Raw genomic sequence first — 25,210 nt, forward strand, 5'->3', positions numbered from 1 at the left:
TGGTGTGAGGAAAGCCATCTGGGAAGTTGTATTCAAGCTTGCTCCCAAGAATGTAATTTGTTGACAGGGTACCAGGTGTGATTTATTTTCATTTATGGTGTACCCCAGACAAGTCAGCACCCTTTGAACAAAGGCCAGATGATTCAAAAGTATGTCCTGGCTTTCTGCCTGAATCAGACAATCGTCCAGGTATGGGTATATTTGAATATTTCTCTGCCTGCAAAATGCAATGACTGGAGCTAGGCACTTTGTGAATACCCTGGGCGCAGTAGATAAGCCAAAGGGCAGTGCAGAGAACTGATAGTGCATGTAGCCTGCTTTGAAGTGTAGGTAGCTTCAGCAAGACTTCCTGATAGGGATGTGCAGGTATGCTTCTTTTAAGTCTAGTGTTGCCAACCAGGCATCTTTGCCTAACATAGGAAGCAGCTGGTGAAGAGTCAGCATTTTGAATTTTGGAATCACCAGAAAGGTGTTTAGAGTAGAATGGTCCAGGATAGGATGCCATGTGTTGCCTTTTCTGGGTACCAGGAAAAGTCTCGAGTAGAAACCTTGTCCCTTTTCATTTTCTGGTACCAACTGAATAGCCCCCATGTTTAAGAGAGAAAGTACTTGATTTTGGGCCTCTGCCCACTGATTTGGGGGTAGATCTGGCCACCTGCTTGGTGTTGGTAATGTGTGGAAATGAAATCTGTATCCCTGGGACACTATATTTAAAGCCCATATGTCCTGGGTAATGAGTTCCCAGTTTTTGGACTGCAGACCAATCTTTCCGCCTAAAGGAGCATTCAGTTGGGAAGTGCTTGGAAGTTTTAAAAGCAAGTCATTGAGACAGTTTTCCATAGGGGGGAGTCTTACTATTCCCAGATTTGGGTGTGGAAATCCCTGACTGCTTAGTCTTGTGTGTCTCCTGGGACTAAAATCTGGGGTTTCTGCTGCGTCTGGGTTTGGCTTGAGAAGACCTGGAAGGGGCTGGAAAGGACCAATTCTTAGAGGGCCAATGCCTAATAAATCTAGGAGGCTGAACTTGCAAGAAATCTTTAATCGTTTGCATAGATTTAGCTTTATCTTCCATCTTTTTAAGAACTTCCTCAGCTTTGTTGCAAAACAGGTGGTCCTGATTTAAGGGAGCATCCAACAGTTTAGCTTTAACATGATCAGGCAAAGATTGCTCCTTAAGCCAAGCATGCCTTCTGAGCACAGACCCAGTAACAGCGGCCCTGCAAGAGGCCTCTAATGAATCAAATCCACATTGCAAATTATGTTTACCAACCTGTTCAGTAGAATGCATTAAATCCTGTAATTCTTTATTTTCAGCACAGTCAGGAATCAACATAATTTTCTGTTTAAGCAACCCAATAACATGTTGTTGATACTTTAACATATGAAACTGGCAGTTTAAAGCCCTAATGGCCAAGGTTGCAGAAGTGTAAACCTTCTTACCCCATCTATCCAGCACCCTGGAGTCTCTATCAGAAGGGGTAGGATTTTTAGCAGTAGAAGCCTTAATGCCCTTGGGTCCTGTGAAATAGTCTCTGGATCCGCAATAGGATTTTTAAAAAGAAACTTGTGTGAATCAGGAACCCTGTAATATCTGTCTGGTTTTCTGGGAGCAGGAGGCAAAGAATCAGGGGCCAAACTAGATTCCGAGAAGGCAACATCAACAATGTCTAATAAAGGAGGTATAGCTAAAGGCCTACGCTGAGGCAGGAGTAAGAAATCCCTAAGCCTCTTTTTGGAATCAGAAAAATCCTGGCTTTCCCAGTGGAAATGCTCCCTTAGAGTATGTAAGGTTTCACCAAAAGAAAAATCATCTGGTGGGGAAGCAGAGGGAATAGAGTCCTCTACATCAGAATCCTTATAAGTAGATAAGGGCAAATCCAGATCATCAGAAGAATCGGAAAATCAGAATCCTGGTCAGAAGATTCATAAACAACTTCAGTCCTAGGTCTCTTAGAAGGGGGGGGGTTGGCTTCCCCTAATTAAAGTTATAAGATCTTCAGCCATTCTTAGCATTTGTTTTTTAGGCATAGAGGCCTGAGCATGCGGCCTGGGCGTCGGTTTCTTAGGCAAAGTTAGAGGTTTAGGCCTAAATGAAGAAGGAGGCGTCGGTTTAATATGCAAATTCATAGGCCTGAATACACCCTCAGAAGCTGGTGCCTGCACAGCAGCTCTGGACCCATCCAAGGTAGAGACATCCACAGGTTCCACAGTTGAAGCATCTTGCAGCATATCGGACTCCGAATGGGTCACAGTAGAGGCCCGCGAATCAGAAGTAGCAGGTATCAGGGGCTGCAAAAGCACCTCACTGAGTACCGGTGAACTGGCGACTGGCATAGGAGAAGCATTGTCGGCAGCTTTGGACCTAGGTAGCCTGCCTCTGTCTTTATCTTTGCATTTTTTCGGAATCCCGGGAGTCGGATGGCTAACTGATGACATTTCTGGATATTTAAACAGAGAACCGAAATATTTAGAGGTGAAAATATTCCGACGATGGATAGTGCGCTGATTAAATAAAGCACAAAACCTACAGCAAGGTACGTCGTGGTCAGGGCCCAGGCAAGGAATACAGTACGAATGAAAATCTTTGTGAGGTATTTGCTTTCCACAAGTAATGCAATTATTAACTTTTACTGACATTGGTAAGGAGCAAGAAAAAGTTTTCCCAATGGGGTACTTGCTTTAGTTGAAGACTTCAGTACTGAAACTCGAAAACGAAAATTTCAGGAGTCGGCCGACCTGCACTTGCGAACTGCTTCTGCTTCGGGCACCGCATGGCAAGAAAGACTGATGTAATGACATCAGCTGCATGTTTTATACCCCTGACGACCTGACATCATGGAAGAAGGGACAGCATCCGACGCAGGACCCAAGACTTTTTTTTAATCAGGCCGACTGAGGGCTACTGCAAGCAGATAACCCAAATATAATGACTGCAACAGTGAAACACGAAGAACATCTTTCAAATTATTCAAAATATCCTTGGTTTTCTGATGCTTCTCTCTTCACTTGATATGTTTTTTCTTAGGTGCTGGACTTCCAGAGGTTTTGAAGAACACCACAGAAGCACAAAACCAGACTAATTCTTGTTTTTGTATGCAAACCTTGGAGAGACCTGTGCTTTTTTATGGCTTGTCTTCTCAGTGAAAGAAGCACAATGTGGACAAGAGTCCAAGTCACACTCTAGACCAAGGCAGAGCAAACAAGTAGAATGGAAACCCTTGTGGGGGAATTGCTTATGACAAGACACACAGTTATTAACCTTAACTACAAGTTTATCAGAATTAGCCAAAAATGTAATACAACAACACAGCTAGAAAGAAATCTGCTAGGAGGTGCTGGTTGAAGTAAGTTGACTTACAGACTGAGTACTGTGAGTAACATATGGCTGTATACCTCACAGCACAAAAGATCTAAATATGACATCAGCTGGTGAACCCTTTATACCACCAACATACTGATGCTCTGGGGGGGGGGGCATTGACAGAAGCCCTTAGGGAGGGTATAGTTCTGGAAGCCAGACTGGCCACGGGTCTTATGCAGGCAGAATATCCAAAATGTGAAGACTGCAACAGTGAATATTACAATGAACATCAGACAATGCACCCCCACAAACCATTATGGAAAGAGGTGGCAAGTATTGGGAATGGCAGTGAGTATGCTACAGGTGATACACTAGATCACCTACCTAGTAACAGCCTATAAGGGGGACAAGTACTCCCCTTCCCTGCAATACCCAGGTGGCAGGATGGGGTGGAGAAAAAAAAAACGTGGCTGCCTGAATGGCATCTCCCCATGGATGTCTCTTGCCCCTGTGCTGAGGTTAGCTAATATAGTGTAACAACTGGTTTCAAGTACAACTGACGGAGGCTTGACTGGCAGACATAGGAGGAAGAAAAAATTAAAAAAAAGAGCGAGAGAGAATGAACCTTGGAATTGTGTCTGAGTATTCAATTCAGGAAGTCTCATTTTAAGATACAAATTAAATATTTACTGGTTTTCACCTTACCCTAAATCCCTGAAGTTGAATTCAGGTACCCCTATCATGATAGAAAAGCTTTACTTTCAGACATGTTCCAGACAAACAGCTCGGTGGAAAATGAATCCACAGCTAGAAATTTAAATAAAAACTGCAGATATTTTCAGCTTTTGGGTGCTCCACTCTTTCAAATTACATTTTTGTATTTTTAGGGACAGCTTTCCTGATTGTAGGACTGAGATGTCCAGCACTTAGCAAACACAGAATAACATTTAAGGACACTTTTCCTTCAAATCACAAGCCAAAAGCTTTCTACTACAGAGAAATCTTTTAATTCAGTTGTCATGCATCTGGGTGAGAGAGGTGCATTCAGTTGTCATGCATCTGGGCGAGAGAGGTGCATTCAGTTGTCATGCATCTGGGTGAGAGAGGTGCATTCAGTTGTCATGCATCTGGGTGAGAGAGGTGCATTCAGTTGTCATGCATCTGGGTGAGAGGTGCATTCAGTTGTCATGCATCTGGGTGAGAGGTGCATTCAGTTGTCATGCATCTGGGTGAGAGAGGTGCATTCAGTTGTCATGCATCTGGGTGAGAGAGGTGCATTCAGTCGTCATGCATCTGGGTGAGAGAGGTGCATCAGTGTGATCAGACTATACCAATATTTCACCAAAGTGCTCTTTAGGAGACTCAGAATAAGGTCAGTGACCTCTCTTTTTTTTCTGAGCTGTGTCACTGATCTACAGCATAAAAAGCATTAAATTGCAATCATTATTAACTACACTTAAGAAAAATAAAATGTATGCATCTCCTTAAAAAGGATTTTTCACGAAGAGTAAATATTTCATACTCTACTAGTTCCTTACCAGGCTCGTAACCATAATCTGTTACTTCCTGCTTGATGACAACATGCGGTGGGTATCTCTGGGCATTATTATTGTTATTGCAGTCCATCTGACCAGGCTGTTTGTATAGTGCATCAAGAAATTCTTGTTTAAAGTTCTGTGGGTATTCCTGTTTAAAGTTTTGCTGTGGGAATTCCTGTTTAAAGTTCTGCTGTGGGAATTCCTGTTTAAAGTTCTGCTGTGGGTATTCCTGTTTAAAGTTCTGCTGTGGGTATTCCTGCTTAAAATTTTGCTGCTGGTATTCCTGTTTAAAGTTCTGCTGCTGGTATTCCTGTTTAAAGTTCTGCTGTGGATAAGGCAAACAGGGCTCTGACATCTGCCGATGGTACCCTGGTGAATCGCCTCTGCTCATGCTCTGAGATGACGGGAATGACTGGCACATTTCAGCCTGTGGTGGCTGATACCTAAGATTGAGATAAACACAACAGTTAGGACAATATCAATCACAGAACACATCAGAGTGAAAACAGAAAAAGAACATCAGCATTCTTTGCAGATCAAGGATCATTTTCTACTTCACTGAGCAAGGTAACATTAACAACCTACTTACCAGGATTATGAACTGGAAGGAATAAACTTCCCTAATATATAACAGTTGGGACATGGTACTGGAGCATCCAATGCAGCTCCATTATCTGTAGACTCCCAAGGCTGGATCAGGATTGTTCTGGAATGCCATAGGAGCACAGCAAGAGCCTACACAAGACTCAGTTGTGAACATGTCTTTGTTATACACAAGATGAAGATCAAGCCCATCATTTTTTACTTGCTAAAAAGGAAGTAAGCCTGTTGTTTTGGTCACAAACACTTTTTGCACACTCCTGCCTCATCCTTGCACTTACTAGCTGTCACCTTTCAAAGTCCATAAAACAGGCACCCTTACAGGTCTACCCCATTGCATGATAACAGGTAGCAGTTTTATCCTCCCCGCATCCTCCCTGCACACAAGTCAAATGTAATGCATTTGTTAGGTCAGAACATTAGGGCATATTGTCAGGATGTGGCAAAGACTTCACAGTAGATCATATGAAAATGGCTGATTCCTTAACTGTTAATCATTGTACCATGACAGGGTAGTGGACCCAAATAATGATAGCTTTGACTCCTATACAACCAAATGCTTTACAATGCTAAAGAGTCTTGTCCTCTGTACTGCAAACGCTCCTCTTTACAGTGTCCACAGAGGGGTGACCTCATGCTCTATTATTAGTCTGACAAACCCACAAATACACCTCATCAAATGCTCGATGTTCAACGTCTACTAACCCACTTAATTACTTAATTAAGCAGAAGTATTTAATTATGCAGAAGTACCTTTTATACTATAATAGTTGCCTCTACTTTCATATGAATTTAATCGAATTAGCAAATCTATGTGCAATTGTTAATATATATTGATGTCGGAATGTTTAAAACGCTTGCAATATGTAGAAGTGTTTCTCCTCAGGCCTCTGCTGAAAAGAGTTTTTTTGACTAAACCCAGTCAGTAAAACCCGGTAAATAAAAGCAAAATAAAATAAATAAATACATAAGGTGGTTATGATACATAGCTAAAATATGGGAAGTTTAAATGGTATCTACTAATCTAAGAAGACAGTGTAGGGTCTAGATAAAAAAAGGGTCACTACAGTGGGGTTTTTTTTTTTTTGCATTATTAGGTTTCGGTTTTCCGATCTTAGATGTGTGAATGAGTATATCTTTGCATTAAATTTGTTATGGATGGAGACTAGGGTTGCCAGCTTTCTTTGTGGCTAAAACTGGACTAAGGTCACGCCCCTTGCATCACCCATAACTCCCATTCCCACCCCCTCTCCCATCCGTACTCTGCCCATTTTGTGACATCACCGTGGCATCAGCTGATTGGAACGCCCTCTTTTTCTGTTCCGGATGCCTGCTTTCAGCCGATTTACTATGCTTTTCTGTAAAAAAGTATAGTAAATCAGCCAATTTAACAAACACTGATAGTCTGTTTCCTTTTGTGAAACAGAATACTGGAGTTTGTACAGTGTTTTTCTGACTATCAGAATTGATTTGATTTGTGGATAGTCCAGAAAAAAAACGGATAGGTGGAAACAGAGATGATTTCCAGTTTCCCACCTGGGAGCTGAATGCAGCTGCAGAGATGCTGTACGATAAGTACAGTGTCCCCTGTATTCTCTGTAATTGCTAGCAGGTATACAGTCAGTGGAAGCCAAATCATTAATGGTGTCTTTAGTTGTCCAGAGGGTGCACACGTGTTATGATTTCCTTTAATTCTTTGTTAAGCTAGTATTATACTAATTTGTAAAGATGTGCCTTTATTGCTTTGTAACTTATGTTACTATAGCCCGCTTGTAACTGAAAAGTAACTCATCCACCTGTACCAAACAAAACAAAACGTGTGAGGTATAGTCAGGCAATTCCTTCAAACAAGAATGATTACTTTAATTACATCTCTGGTTTAATCACTTGGCTCTTCTATATATCCAAGTCAGTTCCCAAAGCCCTGTCTAAGGTAATGTCCCAGAACAGAAAATTGATACTGCTGGTGTCAAGAAACCCATCCCTATGTGATAAGAAATTTGTTTTAAACAAGTGTTCTGCCATATGTTCATGTGATTTTTTTTGTTTCATGAGTGCATACTGTTTATCTATCACTTGTCAAAAAAATACAACATGAACACTGGCTTTAGCAAACTTTCCTTTAGTTTCATGCTTTCTGTCCAACTCCTACTAAAGCAGTAACACATTTAGCAACTGTAGAGCTATATACCTAATCATGATGCATACATTGGGGCTAAAGGCTGGCTGACATTCAGTAAAAGTGTGTTGTTTTCATCAGCAGACTTATTTGCTGTACTTCATACAATGTAGTAACTGTATCTTGCATATATACACCACACACACACACACACACACACACACACACACACACACACACACACACACACAGACACACAGACACACACACACACACACACACACACACACACACACACACACACACACACACACACACACACACACACACACACCTTATGCATTTTTTTCTAATAAACAAGTTATAGTCAGAAGATAGGAGATTTACATAACCTTGCTTTACAATTACCTCTCCCCTGTGCAGTCATCCTTTCTACCTTATGCCTCTAAGAAAGTGTCACACCTCACACGCTGCCACATGGACTTATCTCCCTCTTCACAGAACTGCTAGCTTAAAATTTGCGCGCAACTGGATTTACTTCCACGCTGGTGTTGTAAGCACTCTGAGCATGATTCTCGTTAAAGGAGAAGACTGCGCTAATACCTACTGTTAAATTTAAAACATTTCCAGGCACACTCCATGGGCTATTTTCCCATTTTCACTCAGATTCCCCTGCATCTTTCTTGTCCCTTGTTTTACTGTAAGGAACACCCACCTGAAGTCAACAACATGAACAAAGGGTCAACAACATACATTGTTATTATGAGACAATAAGAAGCCACCTAGGGGGAAAGGGCTCAGTTCCACTTACCCTTGCTACACCCAGGCTCACTCTGCTCTCCTGCCTTGAATCTCTGATCAGCAACACAGATTTTTCATTTTAGGGACAATAGGCAGCTGCCCGGGAAGGAAGCAGAGAAGTACAGTATTATTGTGCATCAGGGATGGACTCTCACCACACCTCCCATTTTTCCATGCAATCCCTGCCTCACCTGGGACAGGTGCCATTTTCAAAATAGTCCCAAAAATTCAGTGCTTTGCTTTGTCTTCCTAGTAATAACATTCTCTAAGTAAGGTAAGCATTTCACGGTGTAAGCCAAACTTAAAGTGGTCTTGTAGGCTTTCAGTGTATTGTTATAAATATTATGCAAGACTGCAAAGGCATTTCTATAATAATTTGCATAACATGGTTTTTAATTATGTAGCAATCACTTTTCTATAATACCCAATACTGACAAGTTATCAATAGATATAAGCATAAGGAGCATTATGTTATTATGCACACTTACTACAATTATTTAGTGCACTCTTTCACAAGAAAGGCACCAGCAAATTATAGCACACAGAGACTGTGTTAACTGAGAATTTTGTAATGTGCCTGTAAAAAAAATTATCATGTAAAGATATGATGCTGTACATTGTTTAGAAGCGATATATAATAAACAACAGGAAAAAGCAGCAATTGCAGCTTTATAAATTCTAGTAAGGCTGTGGTCAGGTTTTCCGTTTTTCACTTTTCACTATGAATCACCTTGCTGCTGTGAAGATGCAACAGATAGGAAGCCAGAGAATGAGGTCATCATCATCACAAGGTTCTGTGATAGAGATGCTACATGCAAAGTTTGTCAGGGTAGCTTACAAGAGGGTCACTGTAACTTTTGCTAACATTGCTGCATTGTTAATAGTTAATTTAGGAGGTGTTAGGAGCTGACTAGTGCAATAATCTTGAAAGAAAAACCTGTTACAACTGTAGTCAAATAAAAACAAGATGAATATTTCATTTTATACATTTAGACGTATACATTTACACTCTAATTAGAAGAAGTAAAATATTTTAAGCAAAATAAAAAAGGAAATCTTCTAAAAAGCAAAGCAACTTCTTTCGGCTTTTCCTGGTTAGGGGTCGCTACAGCGGAACCCCGTTCCGCTAATGATCGGCAATAGATTTTTACAGTGCTGAGTTGCTGGCCCAATGCCCAACCTTCAAAGAAGGCACACCCATTCATGCACGCACCTACCTGCATGTGTTTTAAATGTCACTCAACCGCGGGGAGGATATGCAGACTCCACACTAATTTTATAAATTTCACAAAGATTGCAGCGAGTTCTGCTTTTGATGCCCATCTAGGTATAAACGAATGCTGCATTTAAACATGTGGATGATGGCGGGGCAACACATCATTCAATCAACCTGCTGCAGCTGTAAAAGTGGGAGGGCGCTCGATCATGGTGGCACAAAACCCGGACTTCACGGGTCCGGTTTCGAATGATATTTCTAACCGGACAATTTGTCAGAAAACCAGACAGCTGGCAGTTGGAGACTGATCAGATTTATAGACAGTGTTGTGAGCTATTTTAATTTGGGAGAATGTTAGGGTGTTTTGTAGTCCCAAAATATTTTCTATAATGCAGTGCAATGATATGTTCCAATGCAAATATTACTTACTGATTTGGCTATTTTAGTGTGAGTTTGTTGAAGCGTTTTATTTGAGTTTGGTTGGCACTGCATAAGATTGTAGAAGCATACATGACACTGGGAGAGGATAGATTTAGCAGTGATTACACAACTGTCATCAATAAAGTTTGGATTTGCCTTTGTACAGAAATCCGGATTTTTGTTTGGTCTTTTTGTTTGGATTTGCCTTTGTACAGAAATCCGGATTTTTGTTTGGTCTTTTTGTAACTCAATGTGGGCTCAAACTAATCTACTAGGATTGTTAACTGACCCAAGGCTAAAATCTGATATGCATGTAGTAGCTTAGTTTGAGTTGCTACTTCAACCTGGGGGGTATTTTGTGAGTTAATCATCATTTCTAGTTTCCCTTGAGTTACTAGAGACACAGAGCATTAGCTTAATTTTTCTGGCCTTCAGCAGGAGCTGAGAGTTAATCAGCCAGATTTCCAAGATCAGAAGTTAGTCTAATTTTGTTTTTTGATCTAGGTTATGACAGATGCAGAGTACATTAATGTCATTCTTCAGGACGAGCTGCAATGTATGAGGTCTGTTATACTGTATCTTATATTTACACTCAGTGTTGTGAGCTATTTTAATTTGGGAAAATGTTAGGTTGTTTTGTAGTTCCAGCATTTTTTCTATAATGCAGTGCAGTGATGTGTTCCAATGCAAATATTACTTGCAGATTTAGCTATTTTAGTGTGGTCTAGTTATTTTCCACGGCTATAACTTTGCTACTTCCTTTTGTTTTTCTTATTCAGTGTCCACCCTCCCATTTCCCTCATAGTATCATGTAATCCCATGCCTAGATGGTGGCTCTACTCTCTCTCTCTCTCTCTATATATATATATATATATATATATATAATATTCCTCATACTATAATACTTCAGCCATATTTAGTCCATGCCATTGGTCAGTTGATGAGACTCCATGACATTTGTGGTCAGTCATACAGCAAATCTTGCCGTCTCAGTCAGGGTTTTGCTTCTGGCAGTTCATCACATTAGCTAGAGCTCATCTGCATGGCTTTACCAAAGAGCACTGCATAGGGAATTAGCTACACCACTCCTAGCGATTCCTGCTCCTTACAGATGACTCACAAAAGTCTGATCGCTGACACCTTGTGATTACAGAGTATCCAGCTGGTAAACCTGACAAAACTCTCCATTCAAATGCCCAGCCTGTCTTTTTACAGTGAGTAAATATAACCACTCTTTCCTGTCAAGTCCTTGTGCACTTTGGCTATTGGGCTGTATATAACAACATAAAGGTAAGTGCTGACCTCAGTTATAATAATGGTCTTGCCTAAAACATACTCATTTCATTTTTTTACATGAAACTTTTAGCTAATCTCCATCTTCTTTTGGCTATATGTTGTATTTCATACTTAACAGACTTACCAAAATACTTCCTCTTGCTCTCTCAGCTGTACTCCAGTTTTTCGTGTACTTCTAACAGCTCTTACTGTGTATTTTAACAGACCCACAATTTTGCTCTAGTTTTTGTCTGGTATCTGCGAAGCAGCAGCTAACACTTTTTAAGCTTCTACAACTTATTGGTTTAGTCCTTATGCCTCTGTGGTGAAGTCCGCGAGCCATATGGTTTAATCTCACCTAAGCCGCTATGTGTTGTTTTCTAAATAAGTATCAGCTAGTAAATTGGGTAAATACACTAGACACAAGCCTCTTTTTCTGGGGTGACCCCAGAAGACTCCCTGGTTAATTGCTTTGCTCAGAATCACATAGAAGGCAAATGACAGTTGAGGGAATTTAACCCTGAACTACGGGATGAATTTCATTATCAGTTTGTAGGCTTAATCCTCTGCACTAAACTGCCAGACTACCCCTCTACCCCCCTGCTTTCATTCCATCTATACCCATACCTGTCGGGTACACTCAGTGCTAAGACAGGTGATCTCAACTTTTTTTGCATCCTGTTCCCACATTAACTACAGTTAAGAGTGCTGTCACTTCTTAGCCTTTCTCCTTGCTATGAAGAATGTGGAAGAATAAAACTGCTGTCTTCTCCTCCTTAACCCCTACCTCTCTCCCAAGTGACAACACCAAGAGTACCAAACACACTAGCTCCTCCCTAACCACCTTTTACTTCTATTTCCCTTTTTTCATTTGTATGCTCTATCCACCCTTTTCAGTCCCTTACAATCTTATTTGCTTTCTACATGATTTCTTTTCTAACTTTTCTACTCCCTCTTTTTACACAGATCACATGACATTCATTCGTTTCACTCTATCTCAAAGCCTTCAGCAAATTTAAGTCTTTTAGATTCTGGTGTGCTCTTTATTACCCACTTTATTTGTTCCTACCACTTATTACTCTGGACTGCGTTTTGCCTCATGTTGCACTTATTTTTGCTCTCCGTCTTATATCTTGCGGTAGTGGTGCCTCATTCAGTCGTGCCTCATTATTCCCTCATTTCACTTTAACTCCGCGTATATCTCTAACCCATCACCTTCCTTTCATGTACTTACAACATATCCCGTTGACAAAAAGTGCACATGATCAGTTTCTTCCGACATCACATAATATGCATTATGTTCATTCTTCCTCCTCTTCCACCATGCCCCCTGCTCTCCTCTACTCTGTTACCCGCTTTCTGTCTTCACTCACCCCACCTTCTCCCTGTTCCTCTCATAGGTTCATAGGGAGGTACTAGGCTATCGGCCCTGGGGCCTATACAAGCCTAGCCAAAAGGTACCCTGACTTTCGCCACCCAAGAAAATTATTTTCCTGTGCCCCTGTCAAGCAGAACCACAGAAGTGATCCCCGGGGCGAATTTCCTATTACCCATCCAATCATCAAGATTTTTCTTGAAGAGTGCTAATGAGGAGCTCTGTCTGACATAGACAGGTAGCTCTTAACTCTTTTAGCACTTATTTCATTTATAGCTCATAATCAAATCAACCTTTTGCTTTCCACCCTTTGTAAATAACTCAGTACCCTGTACTGTGACATCTATCCTACTGCACAGTTATTTAACTGTATCTTGTAAATAACTCAGTACCCTGTACTGTGACATCTATCCTACTGCACAGTTATTTAACTGTATCTTGTAAATAACTCAGTACCCTGTACTGTGACATCTATCCTACTGCACAGTTATTTAACTGTATCTTGTAAATAACTCAGTACCCTGTACTGTGACATCTATCCTACTGCACAGTTATTTAACTGTATCTTGTAAATAACTCAGTACCCTGTACTGTGACATCTATCCTACTGCATAGTTATTTAACTGTATCTTGTAAATAACTCAGTACCCTGTACTGTGACATCTATCCTACTGCACAGTTATTTAACTGTATCTTGTAAATAACTCAGTACCCTGTACTGTGACATCTATCCTACTGCACAGTTATTTAACTGTATCTACACATAGTATGAATATTATAAGAAACCTTACTGTTGTATGGATAGTTACTACCTTATCTATTCTGATATTGTAAAACTTATTTGTATTGTATTCTGCCTGACGTTGTTGATATTATTTAATTTAAAAGATTGCGTTTGTACTACATGTACTGGAGTTTTTCTCCTCTTGCTTCCACCGAAAAGGGGCCTTTATTTCCATCCAGACTTCCCCATTCAACAAATGAAAAATTAATTGAATAAATTAATTATACTACCTGCATGCCTGGACAGTATGAAAACTTCAAATACGTGTCTTAACTCCACTTAATAAAGTGCTGCTAGCAAGACTCCCTTACATTTGTATTAAACTACTAGTATCAGGAGATAAGCACTAAGATCTGGGTCTGGTGCTCTACAATTGTAATTTAAACCGTGATTCTCTCCATGATCCCTGATACCCTCTCATCTCAGCTTATAATGCTACATTTAAATATAAGAAAATCTATAATAAAATGCAACAATTCACAATATTTTTACCATATTGCTCATGGCACTACACCATCTCAAAGGGTTGGCTTAAGCTATAACTCCAGGACAATAAAGTAAGCTCAAGCCATTTCAAAATCTTGACTCAGGCTTTACAAGCAAGACAGCGAAACACCCTCATCTGGCTTCGCTATTGTAAGGCAGGATAATAATAATTGTAATAGTGCAGCTTCAGCTGCCTTTTGTATTAGAAGTTACCTGCCCCACTGTCCTCATCAGGTTCGGCTCTCACATGAACAGAGGTGCAACTCTGTCATCTATAGCCCAGAGGGCAGTAACAGCAACATCTAGATCATTTTCTGAGAAGCTTATTGACTGAGACACTTCAATGACACCCTTTTCCATGATCCAGTCAACCTGTACCGTTTGGGCCAGCTTATTAATGAAGAATAACAAAACCCTTTGGGAGAGCTAGTGTCCTTGATTATATAATTTACCCCAAGCCTAAAAACATCAAATCAGCAAAGTTGTAGTTGTAACAAATTTAACCAGCTATCACATCCCAAGTTTTACTATATTGAATTACTAGCAATACGTAGGCTGTCGTTTTCTGAAGGCTTGTAGCTGCAAACACCCTGAACTTGAAAGAACATCTCATCTACTTACCTACACAGATTGCCCCATCTTAAAAAATAATGCTGTGCCCAGAAATGGTTCTAGACTTCAGTAGGACCATCCTTAGCATCTTAAATTAGGTTACCCCTCCAAAAAGCCATAAAGTAGAAAGCATAACTTCACCATGGATGACCCCTTGCCTGAAATTACTAATGTCTTACAGATAAAACATGAACATCACTTGAAACAAGAAGTTTCTACTGTGCTCATGTCCTACAGACAATTAACAGATGTAAACATCTCACCAGGCTTGGCAAAAGTACTTCTAGAGGAAACTACAGAACCTTGTCCCTAACCAGAGAATACTGGAGAGCTGTTAGTCTTTTCTGAAACTGTGAATTCTCTGCTTGACTCCTTCTCCTTCCCTGAATCCACTAGCTTAGCCATGGCAAAATAAATTAAATAATGTACTTTCACCATGGCAAACTGCGGTGGTGGTGCTGCGGTAGCGTTGTCGCCTCACAGTAAGACGTTGTCCTGTTCGATTCTCAGCTAAAGCATCTTCTGTGTGGAGACATGCGTGAATGGGCATACCTTCTTTGAAGGTTGTGCGTCAGGGCTGGCAACTCAGCACGTAAAAATCTACTGCCAATCATTAGCGGACCGGAGTTCCGCTGTGGCGACCCCTAACCGGGAAAAGCTGAAAGACACAACAACAACTTTCACCATGGCACCCCTTGCATGAACTCTTGGTTTAATAACTCCTCCTAAATCCCTAAATATTTTTGGGCAGCGTTTTACTATACCAACCCCTCCACTAACTTATCTCTGAGAATTGCAATTTGCATAGAATTTAGTTTGCAACACTAGCTAAGGGTTGTACCTGCAGTAATACACTGCCAAAGAGCTTCACTGTGTTTTTTTCTAACATTTATGCCACCCTGTTAATTTTTAAAAGGGATAGAGATGATTTAGGGGGACACCAGCCCCCTCAATAAAAGGACACACCCTATGTACATAAACATATGATGTTCCATGGCTCTAAAACAATACTGAAAAACTTTCTGTGCAACCTATTTATTTGTAGGGGAGTGTGCCAATGCAATGTCATCAATGACATCTTTCTAGAAATTTCTTAGTGGAACATTCTACCTTGGAACTCAGAAATATACATAATGTTTCATTTTGTCTTTATATTCTGAACTATTTAACATATCAACATGACTCTGATGGTTTCTTACAATATTTTAGTATATTTTTCATAACATGCCTGCCACAGAACTTGCCATATTAACATTACATTATTTACTGATTTATGATAGTGTTCTCAGAATCCGTTTCAAGTCCCCTTTATATGCATCATGCTACATATAAGGAAGTTGTGCTTTGTTTCTTCCCATTGACATTGAATGATGGTAGTGTGAATCACAGGCATCTTACACACCTTATGGAATGTGATATTAGCATTTTTTCCTGAATGGCCATTGTATGTTTTTCTCAGAGTTTCTTGAGAGCTATTCACACCACTTGTACAGATTTAACAAAAGAGAATAAATTGCAGGCTTTCATAAGGATGTAAATCTGCAAACTTGTTGGTATTGACAGACATTCCTGCTTCACTCTTCCTGAGGTGTCGAAGCTCTCACTATGGTGAATAATCTTGCTTGGTTTCGTGCTATTTTAAAGAAAAAGGAAGGGGCAGGCAGACTATGTCTGTTGTTTTTCCAGTGCCTGAAGTGGGAAGATCTTTTGTTTCTTATTTTTTTTTTTAAATAAAGAAAAGATACAGAAATAGAAATGCTTTGCATCTTCTCAAAAGTATTTATTTATATCAAATTACTTCTCTTACAAAGCAGCACCTTTCTCTAATTATGCAGCAAAATAAGAGCAATCTTTTTTCTTAGTTTGTGTTATGAGATTTTTTTTTTTACTGAGACATTAATGCATTATATTTCTCACTTCTGCTGTTTTACTGTTACCCCTTGATTTGTTATATAGTATCAAAGTAATGCTTCATCACTACCATAATCCTTGAGCATGACAAAGTAGTGCCTGTTCTCTGTGATGTGGATAACCTTAAAATTCTACTGTCTATACTTTTATAATGAAGCAACACTTAACGTTTCTGTTTCAGTATCAGGTGTTCACTTTTCACATCATCAAAACTATAATTATTGAGCACATCAGATTGTTTTTCGCTATGTTATGTATAAGACTAAAATACTACTGTCTGTAGAGATATTGTACTTACAAAACAGAACACCAGCAATATGTGTATCGCTATCTAAAATATATTGTTAGCTATGTACAACAATACTATTTGGCTTCGTCTCTGTAAGAAAGTAGTTGAGAAATGTTCCACCACTCTGTGCACTTTTTAATAGCAGGTGCTGACATTAACAAGACTGAGGGCTGCCTTTATAAAACTGTGGCAGTACTTGCTAAGAAAAACTACTAATTTCCCTGTGTCTGTGGTATGTCATGCAGGTGGAGACAATTTCCTCTACCACTCAAGAGGTTAAAGAGAAGGGGTGAGCTTTCCCCTCTTTTTATTCTAAGTCAAGGAAATTAAAGTTTTATACAGTACAGGGTGGTTTCTAGTAACTGCACCATTATGGAATCAACTATAAGGAAAAAAGAAAGATTTAGGATTGAGTTAAATTACAAGTAAGGCTTGGAATTTTCCTTTAAGTTACATTATACATTGTAAAGAGGTAGATATAGTAAAGCATTGTTTTCCCTCTACATTCACTAGCACTGATATTTACCCTGGATTCACTAAAGTTCAAAAAAGTTGACAAGGTGCAAATAGAAAGTAGCTTATCAAAATGAAGCCATGACAATGTGCTTCCCTTGAAAGTCAGTCCTGTAAACTCACTGCCAGTGTCTTGGCTTTAAGAATCACACTTCCTAGAAATCACAGACTCAGAATACGTGAGATTACCTACTACCTGGAAGGAAGCCGTTGTGGTCCATCACCAGAAAAGAGCTCCCATAAAGACCCACATCTTTACTTAAGTCTCTTTCTAAAATACTTGAATCAGTAGTTCTCAAGTAATATAATGTTTGCATACAAATATTTAAATGTGTTTTTCCATCATATATTATGTAAGGGATACAGAGATGATAACGTTTTTCTCAGTCTCTCACTTTATTACAAAAGCCCTAATGAAGGCTTACAGGATGCTACTTTAGTTTTTAGAACTGTCAAAAGTTATCTGAAGCAACTGACTACTTATTTCTGATTAGTAGCTTCACTGAAAATGTACACTCTTTCAACAAAGAGTGTTACCTTCAAGGGAGGAAAAATGCCATCAGATGAATGAAAGCATTCTTGGATCCTTAGATGGTGGATAAAGGTGTTCCATAAGGTTCAGTCGTGGGTCCCCCTTCTGTTTAACTCCTTATGCAAAGCTACCATTGTAATCTACATTTAACACATTGTAGAAATGATTCCACTTTTTGATGTATTGGTGAAACTGTATTTTACCGTTCAGAACACTACCGAGGTTGGCTTTTACATTCTTGAGTAATGAATGGGTGGCTTTGGCCTGTGCCTCAACTCCTGAAGCTCAAATGCCAAGCTATTCTGTAGTGAGAAATGTAACACTCCTTTGCTCTATATGCCATTCACTGCATAGAAATGTCGAACAAGTATTAGAATAACAGTTACTAAATAAGTAGTAGCATAGTGGTTACTAAATAAGTAGTAGCATAGTGGTTACTAAATAAGTAGTAGCATAGCAGTTACTAAATAAGTAGTAGCACAGTGGTTACTAAATAAGTAGTAACATAGCGGTTACTAAATAAGTAGTAGCATAGCAGTTACTAAATAAGTAGTAGCATAGTGGTTACTAAATAAGTAGTAACATAGCGGTTACTAAATTAAGTAGTAGCATAGCAGTTACTAAATAAGTAGTAGCATAGTGGTTACTAAAGTAGTAGCATAGCAGTTACTAAATAAGTAGTAGCATTTCGGTTACTAAGTAAGTAGTAGCATAGCACTTACTTTGTTTAATGGGCAACGGGAGTCTATGCCATAAAACAATATTCTTTTGGAAGTTATCGACTTTGCCAGCAGATTCTGTTAATGTTGCAATGGAGGTTGAGGTCTTTAGTACAGGTTATTCATGGCATTCTCAGTTTTGGAAATATGAAGAAAGGTGCTCCATGAGAAGAGGAATAGAGTTTTCAGGTGCTCACACCCTTAGTTTTCTTAGTAAAGAAATCTCTTTTGACTTGGACCAACCATGTGCCTGGACAGGTGCATTCCAAAGGGAGAGCTATGGATCTAGTGAGACTCCAAAGCTGCTAAATTTATAACTTCCTCTAGATCATGTAGTAATGGCGGCTATACATTAAAAGCTATAAGATTAAACATTTCTACCCTAGCTTCCCCCCTGAACTTCTATACATCAAGACGGACTTTTTCTTTGCCATTCCTTCAAAATACACCATCTCGTATATACATCTCAAGAACACCATTCATTGAATACCTCCCTTCTTCTTCCTAAAATAATAACTATTTTTTTGGATACGGTTTATTTAATACACACTTAGGTGTAGTCTGAAATTCCCTTCCTGCTACTCTACAATGTTCAACGGAGCTATCTGAATTTAAGAAAAATATGAAAGAAAGAAAGGTGTCTAAAAAGCTAGCCCTGCCTCTACAATAGAGTCACAACCTTCAAAACTCTACAATTGCAAGTTACTCAGTTTTTCCCATTATTCAAATTTCTCCTTAATTTTCAAGTCACCCGGGATCACTTCATGATGTATGATTTTCATAATCCGTTTCATGTCCAGCAGCTTACATTTCTTGCATCTGATTCCCCTGTCTCCTCTACTTCTTCCACAATTCTCCCTTCATTTCTTCCACTTCTGTCAGCTCCCAACTTTACCTTTTATATCCTTCTCTTCTCCTTCTTATTGCTTCTCCCTCTATTTTCATGACCCCTTCTTGCCTTCACATCCTCATTTTTAATTCCTTCATGTTCTAACCCTAAAGTCCTTGCTGTCCTCTCCTTCCACCTACACTTTGTTTTGTAGTTCAGAATATTGTAATATACATTTTTTTTTATAATGCATGCTTCTACTTGGCTGTAATATTTCAGTAACTAGATAAACTTGTACAAGCAAACTGACTCCAAAGAGATTTAGTGACAAAGTTCAATGCATCAAATAAATTCCCTTAGAGATGCACGTTTTACATTTTTACTGACTTTACATAGAAGGTATTTAAGTCTAAAAATGTATCACAATTTAAAAAATGTCCTCAGTGCTTGATATAATTACTAGATGCTGTTTCATGTATTGTGTTTCAGAAGCACACATTCCTTTTGTCTCTATGTTTGCAAGGGACTGTCACATTAGAAACTACATTTTCTTATTCTGTGGATGTCTTTGTGCCTTTCTTTTTTTTTTTTTAATATAATTTTTATTTCCTTTTCCACTCTTTTTTATATGCAACAAAAGTAACAAAGAAAAATATGAAGAACAAAACACATGGAAATAATTTGCAATAAAACATAACAACATAGACAGGACATATACCATCATTATATGTTTCACAGTAAGCATAGTCTGTTAACTTTTTAACTGTTCACATATACTTGTAATACAAAAATTCACTCAAAGATTTTGTAAATTCTATCACTGAAAAAACACTTTCATCAAACAATTTAGCCTATCTATCTTTAGTAGTATATTGTACTAACTATGCACACTATATACAGTGATGTCACCTCTGATCTTCAGTATGTTTGCATTTCCTATATCTTTCCTATTCTAATATGAATAGCAGTTTTGTCAACATTTATTTTCTTTTATTTTTCCTTAATTGTTTAGGGTAGTAGTAATGTTATAATCCCTTATCCATAGTCTGATTCTGATTTTACCTTAAGATTTCTATAAGTGTTTTCCAATATTTCTGGTAGTAAGTTAGTTTTTTTTTGGCTTCTTATAATTAGTTTGCTGGCTAATATTTATTTCATAGCCATTCCTTTAAATTCGTCCCATGTAATTTTAGTCCTATCTAACCAGTTTTGAGCTATGAATGATTTCTTCATTGCACACCATGTTACTATGAAGTGTTTGTTTTCATATGAAAAATTTGTGGGAAATACATGTAAAATTGCAATTTCCCATGACAGGGTAGATTTAGCGTATCCCTATTTTTATAACTTGGTTCTTAAAGAGCACCATAATTTGTATATATTTTTACAGCTCCAGAAGATATGGATTGTAGCAACTGGACTATTTGGACAAATAGGACAAAAAGGAGAGACAGAAGGATTGATTTTACTTAGAGTGGTATATGGTAGGCATTATTGTTAATCATAATTTGGGCATAAATTAATTTTTTTAAGTGGGGCTAATTTTAAGGTGAGTTCAATTGCAGCAGATGTTTGGACTACAGTAACCTTACTATTTTTTTCTTCCCAGTATTTTGAGTATAGGAGTAAGTCTTGGTTTTTAATCTTCATTATTAAACTATATGTGTTAGATAACATTTTAGATCTCAAAAGTAATACGTTTATGATTTGTTGATATATCTGCATATCTTGGTTACCCATTTTGACATTTGTAGTAATTGTGTTAACCAATTATAATATTTGCTTGATAACAGCGTTATAACTTTTATTTACTTCTGGTCTTTCCCTTATATTTTTAATTGATAGGTTTTTGACTTGACAGAAGTCCCAGATAGAGGTATTTTTTATTAGTAGGTATTGGTTCAGACTAAGCATAGTATTACTTAGTTTAATGTTAGGGTTTAAGTGTATTGGTTGTCCCATTACCAAAGTATCCTTAAGATTTAGGGAGGATAATAACTTCTGAAATGTTAATGTACTTCTTATGATTATGGGGTGGATTTCAAAATACCTTAGTGTCCTGGAGTTTATGAAGTTAGATGTTTATCGTATATTTTAATCCAGATAGGATACCATGCTGTGTTAGATGATTAGTAGTTTGCTATTTGTATACTTTGGCTAGCATTTATAATGTCATGGTAAATATGGAAATCTGGCAATCCTAATCCACCTTTCTGTTTGGGTACTGTTAATCTAGAGTATTTTATTCTTGTGTTTTTTGGATGCCAAATAAATTTCCCTAGTAGTGTTTCAAGCTTGGAAGAGAAGTTTTTTGGTATATTTTGGATTATAGCATTAAAGTGAAACAGTAATCTTGGAAGAATATTCATTTTGACTATGGACGCCTTAGAAAGTGGAGATAGGTTAAGATTTAGCCATCTTTTACTGTCTTCTGTGATGTTTGCCCACGTTCTAAATAGATTTTTTTTAGTCAAGTCAGATTGGGGGTGAGTGAATATGATGCCCAGATATTTAAAATTGTAGTTGACTTTTATTTCAGTTTTGGGGATATAGAATTCCTTATGGCCTAAAGTATTTAGAGGGAAAATGGCTGACTTGTTTGGGTTAATGGCATAGTTAGAAATTTTTGAAAAATTTCCAATGGAGTTTAATATTTTGTTTAAATCGGTATTTGGGAATTCAAAATGAATAGTGAGGTCATCAGGAAAAGCGCTGCATACTTTACTGGGATTTTGTAAATATTCATATAATGATGGTATGTTATTTGTGATATTTTAAGGAGGGGAGTTTCAATATATATATATTGAACAGATACGGTGATAGTGAGCATCCTTGCCTTGTACCATTTATAATTTGAATCAGTTTTGATTGCTTTTTATTTATATATATATATTGTCATAGCATTATTATATAAGGCCCTTACCATGTTTATATATTACATCTTTATATATTCATCAGGAATGCTAAATCTTTTGAGTATCTTAAATAGAAAATCAAGGTTTACCCTGTCAAAAGCTTTTGATGCGTCTACTGATAATGCATAGCTATGGCATTTATCGTTTACTTTTAGACTGATGATTGAGTTGCTGGTGAGTGTGTTATCCCACACCTGTTTGTTATTCATAAAGCCTAGCTGCTCGGGGGATATAATGAAAAGTAGAGTGTTTTCAATTCTACTAGCTAGGACTGTTGATAGAATTTTGATATCAATATTTATGAGTGTTATCTGTCTGTAGCTGTTTGGATTTAGTGCATCTGAGTTGGGTTTTGGTATGAGTACAGTTTTTGAGTTCTTGAAATACAGGTCCTTTATGCCATACTTTAATACATATTTGTATACTTTCAATAGTACTGGGGCCATTTGTTTCTTAAGTCACATACCCATCTGGCCCTGGAGATTTATCTGGTTTCAGCTTATTTACAGCAGCAATGATTTCCTCTACATTTATAGGGGCCTTAAGATTATTTATTTGTGTTTCGTTTAGTACTGGAAATTATTTCATTGCACTAGTCTTGTGGGCCATATAGTTTTTGATAAATCTCTTCAAAAGCCTCTATAATCTCTTGATCCATATCTAGAATTTTGTTATTATAATTTAGTTGTTTTATTTTGGTGGGGGACTTTTTTATGTTTATGATTCTTGCGAGCGCTTTTGAAGGAAAATGCGCCCACTCTGCATACTTGTGTAGAAGCTTAATTTCAGTGAGCAAGTAGTGTGTTTGAATCTCATGCAGTTGTCCTTGTAAGGTATTCATTTGACTTTCAAGCTCTGATGAGTATTTAGTTTTTTTAATTTTGATTCTAATGTTGTAACTTTTTCCTTGTTTAGTTTTTTTTATAGAGAGCGGCTTTTTGAATTAATATTCCGCTAATAATGGCTTTTGTCACTTCCCATTTAATATCATATGGTATATCCATTACCTCTAAGTTATTTTTAGCTTGGGTAAGGAGGTCATTAATTTCCTATAATACTTCTTTTTCCTTTAATAGGTTAGTATTTAAAGTCCAAATTTGCTGATGTTGGGGACCTTTGTGTGTAACTGCCCAACTTTATAGTAATGTTTATTTTTGCATGGTTTTATATTGTTCTGGGTTCACGGTTGTATGTAACTGTATTATGAAGTAAAACTTCTGAAATTAGAAATATGTCTATTCTGGACCAAGACTTGTGATATGGGGAAAAATAAGTGAATTTACTGGTTAATGGATTGTTTCTATAGATTTCAAAACGGTCAACTAGCCTAAAATATTCTATTATTTCAGCTATTATTTATTTGTCCTATCTAATGCTGGATTGATTATCATATTCCAGTCGCCTCCTATGATGTATAAATAGTTAGGAAAATTCTTATTTAGTAGGCCATTCACATTCCATGAATCTACAGAAACCATCTAGAGGTTTATCAACAGGATTCTGATTTTTGAATTAGTATATATATATATATATATATATATAGGGACATACGCAACTTTAAATACTTCTTAGGGTTATTGGTGCAAGTCAACAATAAGGATATAAGTGTGACATCACTCCCTTTCAGATCCCCCCCTGTGCTTACCCACGCTAGCCCACTAACTGAGAGATAAATAGAACATGTACAACTATATTACAAAAAGTTCCTGTCATTCTAAGTCACAGCAAAAAATACAACAGCACACAACAGTATTGGTCCAAAAACTAAAATGCATATATACTTATCAAAAAACATATAGTTACTAACCCTTCCTTCTTTTGAAGGTATGTAACCTGAACATTTGTAGAATGCCTTTAACTAAAAATCACATATCTAACTTTGCAAGACCTCTGTTTACTTTTTTCCTGGTTTGCAGTCGCAAGGGATTCTGGGAGTTTGTAGTTCATTCGCAACGGTGTGGAGGTACTCCTAGGCCTAGATTTAGAACATTTAAATGGAATGCAAAGGAATTAAGACCTTTAAAGGTAATTTAAGGAATTTACCTTGTCTTTTGATTCATTTTACCAGCTATACTTGTTTAAGATGGTTTGGATCTTTGCATTTGGTGCGTTTTTAGAAAAAAGTACATTTCTTCATGTTGATTTGTTTGGTACTTCTTTAAGGGCTTTAAGAAAAGCCGTTTTTGCTTCCTCATTGTTTTTTATTGCATAATTTAAGCCATTGTGTTGAAATTGTAGAGTTGCTGGGTATTTCATTTGAAATCTAATATTTTTGCTTACCAAGTAAGTGCAGAAACATGGTAAGACTTGTCTTAGTGGTTTGATTTGTATAGGCAGGCCCTGAGCAAAGGTTATTTTGCAGCCATTCCATATGATGATTTTTTTCTCTTTTTTGCAGCTTGTATTTTTGTAAAGGCATGTGCAGCATTTAGAATCCTTACATATATTTGTCTGGGGGCATCCAGAGTTTGAGATTTTCTTAACGCTCTGTGTATTCTTTCTATAACTGTTGTTTGAGTTGGTTCTTCGTTTTCAAGAAGAGTCAAAGATTTCTTTTACCACACTTAGTTAGCTACGATTGTTCATATTTTCTGGGATGCCGCTGATGAATACATTGTTTGTTCTTGCTCTGGCTTCTAGATCAGTCAGTTTTTGTTGCATTTTTTTGACTGAGCTTACAGCACTGGTGGTGGCTTTCTGTATTTCTTCTATTTTTGTCTCATTGCACAGTATTCTGGCTTCATTTTTATCTAGTCTAGACATTATTTGATCTAAGTTGTTTCCAAACGCTGTGAGTGTTGAGAAAATGATTGTATTTCTGTTTGCAGAGGTATCAAGGCTGCTTTTAAATCATCCATCTCAAAGGATTGTTCAGTTTTTGACTTTGGGTGGTGCTTTGTAGCTTCTGCTTGTATTTTAATTTTCTGTCTCTTGGTGCTAATTCCTTTCTCAGGAGATGCAATTTGTGATATTTT

The 25,210-nt window shown here is 37.8% G+C and overlaps 1 protein-coding gene across 2 annotated transcripts in view; it reads right to left on the reverse strand.

Annotated features, from left to right (window-relative positions):
• ETV4 (ETS variant transcription factor 4) overlaps positions 1–25,210 on the reverse strand; it is a 748,952-nt gene that overhangs the window by 295,552 nt on the left and 428,190 nt on the right. For both annotated transcript variants that reach the window (XM_044055177.1, XM_044055178.1), the window contains exon 8: positions 4,840–5,282. In XM_044055177.1, coding sequence (XP_043911112.1) covers positions 4,840–5,282 — 443 coding nt within the window. The remainder of the gene's footprint in view (positions 1–4,839; positions 5,283–25,210) is intronic.

This window comes from Protopterus annectens, chromosome 13.part0, assembly GCF_019279795.1.
Source record: "Protopterus annectens isolate FY-2018-M chromosome 13.part0, PAN1.0, whole genome shotgun sequence".
Classification (NCBI taxonomy): Eukaryota; Metazoa; Chordata; order Ceratodontiformes; family Protopteridae; genus Protopterus; species Protopterus annectens.